Consider the following 12,454-nt stretch of genomic DNA (forward strand, 5'->3'; position numbering starts at 1 on the left):
CAAATGACAATGAAAACATGATGATCCAAAACCTATGGGATGCAGCAAAAGCAGTTCTAAGAGGGAAGTTTATAGCTATACAAGCCTACCTTAAGAAACAAGAAAAATCTCAAGTAAACAATTACACCTAAAGGAACTTGAGAAAGAAGAACAAACAAAACCCAAAGTTAGCAGAAGGAAAGAAATCATAAAGATCAGAGCAGAAATATGAAATAGAAACAAAGAAAACAATAGCAAATATCAATAAAACTAAAAGCTGGTTCTTTGAGAAGATAAACACAATTGATAAACCATTAGCCAGACTCATCACGAAAAAGAGGGAGCGGTCTCAAATCAATAAAATTAGTAATGAAAAAGGAGAAGTTACAACAGACACCACAGAAATACAAAGCATCCTAAGAGACTAGTACAAGCAACTCTATGCCAATAAAACAGACAACCTGAAAGAAATGAACAAATCCTTAGAAAGCTTTAACCTTCCAAGACTGAACCAGGAAGAAACAGAAAATATGAAAGACCAATTATAAGTAATGACATTGAAACTGTGATTAAATATCTTCCAACAAACAAAAGTCCAGGACCAGATGGCTTCACAGGTGAATTCTATCAAACATTTAGAGAAGAGCTAATACCCATCCTCCTCAAACTCTTCCAAAAAATTGTAGAGGAAGGAAGACTCCCAAACTCATTCTATGAGACCACCATCACCCTGATACCAAAACCAGACAAAGATACTACAAAAAAAGAAAATTAAAGACCAATATCACTGATGAATATCGATGCAAAAATCCTCAACAAAATATACTAGCAAACAGAATCCAACAACACATTAAAAGGATCACACACCATGATCAAATGGGAGTTATCCCAGGGATGCAAGGATTCTTCAGTATACGCAAATCAATCAGTGTGATACACCATATTAACAAACTGAAGAATAAAAACCATATGATCATCTCAATAGATGAAGAAAAAGCTTTTGACAAAATTCAACACCCATTTATGATAAAAAAAACTCTCCAGAAAGTGGGCATAGAGAGAACCTACCTCAACATAATAAAGGCCATATATGACAAACCCACAGCAAACATCATTCTCAATGATGAAAAACTGAAAGCATTTCCTCTAAGATCAGGAACAAGTCAAGGATGTCCACTTTCGCCACTATTATTCAACATAGTTTTGGAAGTCCTAGCCACAGCAATCAGAGAAGAAAAAGAAATAAAAGGAATACAAATTGGAAAAGAAGAAGTAAAACTGTCACTGTTTGTAGATGACATGATACTATATATATAGAACCCTATAAATGCCACCAGGAAACTGCTAGAGCTAATTAATGAACTTGGTAAAGTTGAAGGATACAAAATTAATGCACAGACATCTCTTGCATTCCTATACACTAATGATGAAAAATCTGAAAGAGAAATTATTGAAACACTCCCATTTACCATTGCAACAAAAAGAATAAAATACCTAGGAATAAACCTACCTAGGGAAACAAAAGACCTGTATGCAGAAAACTATAAGACACTGATGAAGGAAATTAAAGATGATACCAAACAGATGGAGAGATATACCATATTCTTGGATTGGAAGAATCAATATTGTGAAAATGACTATACTACCCAAAGCAATTTACAGATTCAATGCAATCCCTATCAAATTACCAATGGCATTTTTTACGGAACTAGAACAAATCATTTTAAAATTTGTATGGAGACACAAAAGACCCTGAACAGCCAAGGAGTGTTGAGGGAAAAAAACGGAGCTGGAGGAATCAGACGTCCTGACTTCACACTATACTACAAAGCTACAGTAATCAAGACGATATGGTACTAGCACAAAAACAGAAACATAGATCGATGCAACAAGATAGAAAGCCCAGAGATAAACCCACGCACCTATGGTCAACTAATCTATGACAAAGGAGGCAAAGATATACAATGGAGAAAAGACAGTCTCTTCAATAAGTGGTGCTGGGAAAACTGGACAGCTTCATGTAAAAGAATGAAATTAGAACACTCCCTAACACCATACACAAAAAAAACCCTCAAAATGGATTAGAGACCTAAATGTAAGGCCGGACACTGTAAAACTCTTAGAGGAAAACATAGGAAGAACACTCTTTGACATAAATCACAGTAAGATGTTTTTTGATCCATCTCCTAGAGTAATGGAAATAAAAACAAAAATAAACAAATGGGACCTAATGAAACTCCAAAGCTTTTGCATAGCAAAGGAAACCATAAAGAAGACGAACAGACAACCCTCAGAATGGGAGAAAATATTGGCAAACGAATCAATGGACAAAGGATTAATCTCCAGAATATATAAACAGCTCATGCAGCTCAATATTAAAGAAACAAACAACCCAATTCAAAAATGGGCAGAAAACCTAAATAGACATTTCTCCAAAGGAGACATACAGATGGCCAAGAAGCATATGAAAAGCTGCTCAACATCACTAATTATTAGAGAAATGCAAATGAAAACTACAATGAGGTATGATTTCACACCAGTTAGAATGGCCATCATCAAAAAATCTAGAAACAAAGGGAACCCTCTTGCACTGTAGTTGGGAATGTAAATTGATACAGCCTCTATGGAGAACAGTATGGAGGTTCCTTAAAAAACTAAAAATAGAATTACCATATGATCCAGAAATCCCACTACTGGGCATATACCCAGAGAAAACCATAATTCAAAAAGACACATGCGCCCCTATGTTCATTGCAGCACTATTTACAATAGCCAGGTCATGGAAGCAACCTAAATTTCCATCAACAGACGAATGGACAAAGAAGATGTGGTACATATATAAAAAAGAATATTACTCAGCCATAAAAAAGAATGCATTTTTGTTGAGACGTGGATGGACCTAGAGACTGTCCTACAGAGTGAAGTAATTCTGAAAAAGAAAAACAAATATCGTATGCTAGCGCATATATGTGGAACCTAGAAAAATGTTACAGATGAACCGGTTTGCAGGGCAGAAGTTGAGAAACAGATGTAGAGAAAAAAAGGTATGGACACCAAGGCAGGAAAACCATGGTGGGGTGGGGATGGTGGTGTGCCGAATTGGGAATTAGGATTGACATGTATACATTGATGTGTATAAAACTGATGACTAATAAAAAAAAATAAATAAAATCAATGATTAAATGTATAAAACGCTGTTCTCAATAGAACTTTATGCAGTGGTGGAAATGAGCTGTATCTGTGCTGTTTTATATGGCAGCCCATAGCCTCTAGCCACATGTGGTTATTGAGGTTTTGAAACATGCTAGTGAGATTAAAACACCTAATGTTTTGTTTTATTTTATTTTCATTAATTTAAATTTAAATTATTACATGTGGCTAGTAGCTTTTGTTTTGGACAATGCAATCTTTAGAATATAATTGTATATATGTACAATTAAAATGAAATTTTTCTTTGGGGAGTAATTTTTGGAAAAGTTGAAACTATGATGAATATACTTAAACAATTTATATGCATGTAATTTTATAGCCACATGACTGAAAGGATTCTTCCAGTGGTTTTGTACTTTAAAAATAAACTATATATTTTACTAGATAGATTTCAGGAACATAAATATTCTTTTGTAGTTAGTTTTTATGTATTTCTTTTATATAACCAGTACTACATTCTGAAATAATCAAATAGGTTTTCACATTCAATTTTTAAAAAAGAATGACAATAGGAAGAAAGAAGATACTCTGAGATGAGAGACCTCAGATTTAGTTTCATTTGCCATTGGTGTGCTTGGCAGTATTAAGGCATTTACAGAATTTTTGTGGCTACTGATTTAACTCGAAGTTGGAGATACAGTTTATGTAAATTTCCTTTGAAAAAGTTAGAGCCATACAAAATGAAAAGTGTTATAAATGTTTTCATTAATTATGGAATGTGCCAGAAATTTTATTTATTTTCTGTGAATATGCTTTTGAGTTTTAAACATTGTGATCCTTAATCATTTGATTTTTGATGAGCGCAATGCCTCTGTTTGGTAGAAAGGTAAAAGTATTAAGGGTTATAAATTCTTGAAATAAAAATTTGACTAAAACAAAGTCATAATTGAATAATTTTAGCATAAATTATTAAAATATGACTACTTGGGAGGATTATTTTCAGAGTAGTGTTTTTTCTCTAGGACTGAGATTAGGAAAATTTAATAACTATATAATTATTTGCAAGCCGTTTATTTAATATATTAATACATCTTACCAACTGAATAAAATGTTACTCAGTATTATGACTAAATAGTTTCACTTTAGTATTTGAACTGTTTAAGCAGTTTATGTGTATTTTTATTCAACTAGCATTCAACTGTTATTGGTTTTATTTTGCAGCATCATTACTTTTAAGAGGTGGTAATTATTTAAAACTTTGTCCACAAGCATTTTGAATTGTACAGAACTGATGGCTTCTTCATAAGTTGTGTATTATGTAAAGTCACAGGTGCAGCCTCAATATGAATGATGAACTTTTCTGTATGTAATAAAAAATAATTTTTGAAGCAATATATATTTATATTGGATTGGCCAAAAAGTTCGTTTGGGTTTTTTCCCTAAGATGTTACAGAAAAACCCCAGTGAACTTTTTGGCCAACCCAATATTTATATATGATAATCATTACCCTATATCTGTCTTAAAATAGTGGTTTTAACTTTCCCTAAGTTGTATTACACTAAGAGTCTTCTCATATATTAAGGATGGTAGTTCAATATTTTTTAGTTTTTAATACAACTACTAAATGATCTTACTCTTTGGCATTTAGTGTTTTGTGTTATGTTTGGATGTAGTGTCTGTTATAGGTTAAATCACTGAAAATGAAGTTTTAGGTAAAAGCAATTCTGTTTTATGCCATATAGCTCAGGTTTTCTTTAAGATGCACTGTTTTAAATTATAATCAGTTTAGCTTAATCTTGTTTATTTTTATAATAACTTTTTCTATTTTTATAGTAACTTTATATTTTTATATAAAGATATTTGATGTTTTTCAAAAAAGGCTACTATTATTAACACACTCTTCCGAGTATAGAAAGAGTAGTACATTCAACCCTTTACCTAACTAAATATTTGACATGTAGGTCATCTGTAACCCCACTGCTTCTAAGCACATTCTGTTAATCTTCTCTTTAGTAAACATGACATTTCATAATTAGTTTGCCTATTCTCTTTAAAAACACCAATATGCATATTTCACAGTTCTCTTTGAATTTGATAAATTTAATGTTGATGTAAAAAACTAAATGTTTTGAGTAACATTACTCAGAGACATATTAGATTGATCATATCTAATTCAGAATAATAAACATTTCACAGGGTCGTGAAAGTCTTAGCTTTTAAGGGATTTTAGTATTCAGTATAACCCTTTAATTGGTATATGCTACGATTTTGAAATATGTTTGATTTGCTGTGAGATTAAGGATAGAGGCAAAATTCTTTATTTTTTATTTTACTTACTTATTTTTTTAAAGACACCTAGCTGTTGGGTAGAAGAAGGCACAGAAAAGAGATCACATCAGCGTTCTGCATCATGGGGGAGTGCTGATCAACTAAAAGAGGTAAGTCACTTCTGTTTTCAGTCTATGTCCTGCTTTGGTCCTAGCAAATTATCTTAAATATTTCCTGAATATAATGATACTTCCTATATTTGTGATAAACTTACCTCTCTCAGAGTTTTAAGGGTTGCCTTCCACATTTTGGTGAAGAATTCTGAGTTTACATTATTTGTGCCCTTCATATTCTTTATAAATATTTCTTATGTACCCACTCAGCTTTTGCCTTTCTAGCATGAAGTCTGATTTTATGTAATTTTGTCTTGTTTATTTGTTATATTTTGTTCCCACTTCAGCTTTCTTATTCTTGAGTTACCGCAACTAGAACTATAGATCACAATTTTTACAAAGGTAGGATAGTGTTTTCTGCTTCTTATAATTTTTTTTTTTTTCGGTATGTTGGCCTCTCACTGTTGTGGCCTCTCCCGTTGCGGAGCACAGGCTCCGGATGTGCAGGCTCAGCGGCCATGGCTCACAGGCCTAGCCGCTCCGCAGAATGTGGGATCTTCCCACATTCTGGGGCACGAACCCATGTCCCCTGCATCGGCAGGAGGACTCTCGACCACTGCGCCACCAGGGAAGCCTTCTTATAATTTTTTAATGATATCCAGCATATTGTCACCCTTTGAGACCCGATAGTACAGTGGAATCTATGTCTTTGAGAAACAGTTATTATAATCCATTCCCTTATCATGAATAACCCAAATTATGATAATTTTACATATTAACATATTTTTTGATTATTTTCCTGTAGTGTTATCTTTTATCCATCTAAATTCTTATTTATTTGCTTTTATAAAATTACAGAAACTTAGAGTTGGAAGGTCATCTAGTCCATCTCATATATAAACACTTCTTAGAAAACATTCATCTAGCCTATTACAGTCATTCTCAGTGAGAAAAGCTTATATCTTTGCAAGAAAACCAAACCAGTTCTGTTTGTTGCTGCTTAAGTTGTTAATTTTGTACTATATTGAACTCAAAATTATACCCATGAGTTTTGACTCTGCCCTCTGTATCAATATTGAATATATCTAATTTAAATATTTGAAAGGCTTGCAATATGTCATTTTCCTCCAGGTAAACATCGACATTTCTCTCAAATATATTTCATATGCCACAGTTTCCATACCTCTTAGTATCATTTTCATATACTATAGGTTATCAGTATTTCTCATATACTGTGGTGTCTGGACTGAATAGATATAGTAGTCTATTAGCATGATTTTGCCTGTGATTGTATTACATTTTTAGGAACTTCTTTATATTATTGATGTACAGAAATCCTCAACTCCTATCTATGCACACAAACACATATGTGCAAAATCAGTTTTCCCCAACAGCAAAAAAAAAAAAACAAAAAACAAAGGAAGCTGAGTCTAATATATCTAGTCTAAAATAGGTATATATCTATGCATAGAATATTGAGTAATATTGAATAAAAAGTAAATTTTCTCTTTTATCTTAGAGGTAAATACAATCTCAAAGTTATAGCCAAGATTAGGTATAGTTAAACTTTGGACTCCAGCAATACATGATATACACTATTAAAAAAGGAATGGCTGACATGACTGAGTGAGAGATTTAATTTCTTTCCTCACAAAGCAATCATAAAGCTGGACAAAACTGTCAAAACAAATTCATCACTCTGGAAATCAACCAAATAAATTGAGAAACTTTATTCATGAAGAGTACTGAACTCAGGGTAAGAATTTTAGATGCAAACAAATAGGGAGGAACAATGGCTCTGCTAGTCTGAGACTGTGGTCTAATTTGTGACAAGCAACAGACTCATGGAGTAGCAGGATTTTATAGAGAGTTCTAGGAGGTAAGACAATCTTGGGGGCTTGATAAGTTCACCTCATATCACAGGTTGATTGGAGGCTGTAGACAGGCACAGTGGAATATCAAGTGGGCCCAGTCACCCATGTATCACTGGTTAGTGGAGCCTAAGAATATCTGGAAAGGAGATCAAACAGGCCTAGTGGTAATAAAATCAGGCCAACTTTTAAAAGGCCCAAACTTTGAATGCACTCCTCATTTCACACACAAATCCTCATTCAAATACACACACATCCTGAGAGTGGAAGCTTTACTGGATTGAGATGCTTGAGTAAAATTTCTGAATAGTTTTTGGCTAAACACTAAGGTGACACTGAAGACCAGCTTAAAAAGGTCTTAAAAAGCCAGTCATAGAAAGAAAAATGAGGGGGGGGGGAAATGGAGTAGAGATATCAGCAACCACACATGGTGGGGAAAACAGACTTTCAGTCCATCAGCCACCCTCAGAGAAAATCGGAATTTAGAGTTGCTCCAATATATTATCTAAAATGTCCAACATTCAACAAAAAATTTAGAGATATACAAAGAAACAAGAAAGGATGACCCATAGTTAAGGAAAAAAAAAACAGTCAATAGAAACTGTATCTAAGTGTCTCCATATGTTGGATTTAGCAGACTAAAACATCAAAGCAGCTATTTTAAGTATGTTCAAAGAACTAAAGAAAACCATGTTTAAAGCATCAAAGGGAAGTAGGACCACAGTGACGCAATGAATAAAGAATTTCCACATAGATGTAATTATTATAAAAAATATAGAAACAGAAACTGTAGCATTAAAAAGTATAGTAATTAAAAAAAATTCCTTAGATGAGCTTGATAGAAGATTTAAGATGGCAGAAGAATCAGTGAATTTGAATATAGGTCAAGAGAATTTATATACTCTGAAAGAGCAGAGGGAAAAAGATTGAAGGAAAAGTCAAGCCTCAGAGGCCTGTGGGGAAACATTAAGTTCATACATATACACATAATGGGAGACTGAGGGGAGGAGAAGGGAGTTAAAAAATATTTGAAGAGATAATGGCAGAAAACTTTCCAGATCTGATGAAACACAAGCTATACAGATTCAAGAAGCTCAACAAAACCCCAAGTAGGAAAACACACAGAGCTGCACATAGACACATCACAGTTAAACTGTTGAAAGCTAAAGGAAAAGAGAAAATCTTGAAGCTGGAAGAAGAAAATGACTCATTACACATAGGGAACCAATAATACCTTTAACAACTGGTATTTTTCATCAGAAACAGTAGAAACCATAAAGCATGACATATTCAAAGTACTAAAAGAAAAATATCAACCAAGGATTCTATATTCAGAAAACCCAGTCTTTTAAAATAAAGGTGAAATAAGCATTCCTTGATAAACAAAGATTGAGAGACATTCCTGCTGTTTAATTCAAATCAATAGGAAGAATTGAAGAGTGTTGGCAAATATGTGGGTAAATATAAAACAGTCTATAGATAGATTTTTCTCATTTTTCTAAGATTATATAAAACAGTAATTCTAACACTTGTGTTGGGTTTATAAAATATACATTTAATATATATGACAATAATAACACAAAAGAGAACAAAGGAAAAGACATATTTTGGAATATAGTTTATCTTTTACTGGAATTAAATATTATTTTGAAGTAGATTATAATAAATTAGAATTCGTGTTATAATCCCTACAGCAGTTGCTAACAAAATAACTCTATAAGAATGGAAAATAAAAAGTATCAGAAATGGATTAAAAAGATACAATAAAAAATATTTATCACAAAATAAAGCAGTATAGGAGGAAGAAATAAAAAAGATGTGACAAATAGAAAAATAGCAAAATGGCAGGAATAAATCCAACTATTTAAATAATTACATTAAATGTGAATGGAGTGAACATTCTATTCAAAAGGCAGAGATTGTCAAACTGGATAAAAAAGCAACACTCAGCTATATGTTGTCTATAAGAAACACATGTTAGATTCAAAGACACAAATAGGTTGAAAGTAAAAAGATGGGGAAAGATACACAATGAAAACAGTAATGATAAGGAAACATCAAGACAAAATAGACTTTAAAACAAGAAGTATTACTGAAGACAAATAGAGACATTTCATAATGATTGAAAGGTCAATACATTCAGGAAGATATAGCAGTCAAAAATTGTATGTATATCTAACAACAGTCTCAAAATGCATGAAGCAAAACTGTGGAAGGAGAAATTCAGTTTCTCGAATTGGGGATTTCAATACCCTACTCTCAATACTTGAAAGAACTACTAAGTAGGTAGAAATCAGCAAGGAGATAGAGGAGTTCAACAATATCATCAGTCCGTTTGACCTAACTGACATACATAGAAAACTCTACCCACTGACTGTAGAATACACATTCTTTTCAAATGTGTGAAACATTTTCTGGGTGAGACTATATACTGGGCCATAAAACAACTCTCAGTGGTTACACAGGATTGAAGTTGTGTAACAGAAAGAAATCTTTAACAAACCCAAATATTTGTCAATTAAAGAACACTTACCTAATACCACAAGGGAAATTTTAAATATTTAAATAAATGAAAGCAAAAAGACAACTTAGAATTTATGTGTACAGGTAAAGCAATGCTTCAAGGAAAATTTACATTAAGTGAGTATGTAAGAAAAAGAGAAAATTCTCAAATCAGTACTTTAAGCTTCCATCTTAAGAAACCAGACAAAGAAGAGCAGAGCAGAGCAAAAGCAAGCAGAGGAAGGAAATGATAAAGAATATAGCAAAAACAAATGAAACAGAAAAATACTGGAAAAAAGCCAATGAAACTAAAAGTTGGTTCTTTGAAAAGACCAACAAGGTGGACAAACCTTTAGCTAGACTGATGAAGAAAAAAAAGACACAAATTACTAAAATCAGCAGTGAAAGGTGACATTACTACCAACCTTACATAACTTAAAAGTATTATAATGGAATATTATAATCAAATTTATGTCATCAATTTAGAAAATAAGATGAAATGGATAAAATTCTAGCAAGACACAAATTACTAGAAACAAATTACCAAGACTGATTTTAGAACAAATAGAAAATATGAGTAGACTTGTAACAAGTAAATAAATTGAATGAGGAATTAAAAATCTTCCCACAAAGAAAATCCCAGGATGGGATTTGGTTAATTCTATCAAATATTCAAAGAAGAAACAATGTTAATCGTTCACAAACTCTTTCAGAAAATAAAAGAGAAGGGAGCACTTACCAATTCATTTTATAAGTCCAGAGTTACCTGATTTCAAAGGCAGGCAAAGACATTAACATTTCAGATCAATATCTCTCTTGAACATAGATGCAAAAATCCTTAACAAAATATTAGCAAACCAAATCCAGCAACTTATATAAAGGATTATACACCACAAGCAAGTGCGACTTGTTCCAGAAATGCAAAGTTCTTTTAAGATCCAAAATTCAATTAATGTAATAAACACTATATTAATAACATAAAGAACAAAACTGCATAATTATCTCAGTAGAGTCACAGAAAGCATTTACCAAAGTGCAGCATCCATTCATGATAAAAAAATCTCTAAACAAACCAGGAATAAAAATGAATTTTCTCTGCCTATTAAAGAGCATTTATGAAAAACGTACAGAGAATATCATATTCAATGGTGAAAGCCAGAATGCTTTACTCCTAAGATAAGAAATAACGTAGTGATGTCCACTGTCACCTTGTCACCACTTCTATTCACTTGCACAGGAGGTTCTAGTCAGGCAAGAAAAATGAATAAAAGACATCCAGATTGTTAAGGAAGTGGTATAACTGCCTTCATTCACAGATACATGATTCTATATGTAGAAACTATAGGGAACATACAAATATATTACGAGAACTAATGCAAGTTCAGCAAGGTTGCAGAAAAAAAGATCAACATGCAGAAATCAAGTGTTTGGTTGTTTGGCCTGCGGCAACCCACCACTGGAGCTTACAGGCATTTTGGTGGGGTCAATGGCGGACTCTGGGGGGGTTCACACCAAGGAGTACTCCCCTGAACTGCTGCCAGTGTCCCTGTCCCGGCGGTGAGCCACAGCCGGCCCCTGCCTCTGCAACCGACCTTCCAATGCTAGCAGGAGAATCTAGTGTGCTGTCACAGTTGTGAAAACTGATTAAAGGTAGAGTCTATGCGACCAGAGGGCAGACAGCAGAAGCAAAATGAACTACAATCCTACAGCCTGTGGAACAAAACCCACATTCACAGAAAGATCGACAAAAGGAAAAGGCAGAGTACTATGTACCAGATGAAGGAACAAGATAAAACACCAAAAAACAACTTAAGGCAGTGGAGATAGGCAACCTTCTAGAAAAATAACTCAGAATGATGATAGTGCAGATGATACAGGACCTCGGAAAAAGATTGAAGGCAAAGATCAAGAAGATGCAAGCAATGTTTAACAAAGACCTAGAAGAATTAAAGAACAAAGAGATATGAACAATACAATAACTGAAATGAAAAATACACTATAAGGAATCAATAGCAGAATAACTCAGGCAGAAGAAGAGATAACTGATCTGGAAGACAGAATGGTGAAAATCACTTCTGTGGAACAGAATAAAGAAAAAAGAATGAAAAGAAATGAAGACAGCCTAAGAGACCTCTGGGACAACATTAAACGCAACAATATTCGCATTATAGGGGCCCCAGAAGGAGAAGAGAGAGAGAGAGGGCCTGAGAAAATATTTGAAGAGATTGTAGTCAGAAACGTCCCTAACATGGGAAAGGAAACAGCCACCCAAGTTCAGGAAGCACAGAAACTCCCAGGCAAGATAAACCCAAGGAGAAATGCTGACACACATAGTAATCAAATTGACAAAAATTAAAGACAAACAAAAATTATTAAAAGCAACAACGGAAAAACAACGAATAACATACAAGGGAACTCCCATAAGGTTAATGTCTGATTTCTCAGCAGAAACTCTACAAGCCAGAAGGGATGGGCATGATATATTTAACGTGGTGAAAGGGAAGAAACTACAACCAAGATAACTCTACCTGGCAAAGATCTCATTAAGATTCGACGGAAAAAATAAAAAA

At 33.4% G+C, this 12,454-nt stretch overlaps 1 protein-coding gene across 1 annotated transcript in view; it reads left to right on the forward strand.

Moving 5' to 3' along the window:
• GLCCI1 (glucocorticoid induced 1) overlaps positions 1-12,454 on the forward strand; it is a 122,863-nt gene that overhangs the window by 59,941 nt on the left and 50,468 nt on the right. The window contains exon 3 of the mRNA XM_059074722.2: positions 5,482-5,568. Within this exon, the coding sequence (XP_058930705.1) occupies positions 5,482-5,568 (87 nt within the window). The remainder of the gene's footprint in view (positions 1-5,481; positions 5,569-12,454) is intronic.

Source organism: Kogia breviceps, chromosome 9 (genome assembly GCF_026419965.1).
Source record: "Kogia breviceps isolate mKogBre1 chromosome 9, mKogBre1 haplotype 1, whole genome shotgun sequence".
NCBI lineage: Eukaryota > Metazoa > Chordata > Mammalia > Artiodactyla > Physeteridae > Kogia > Kogia breviceps.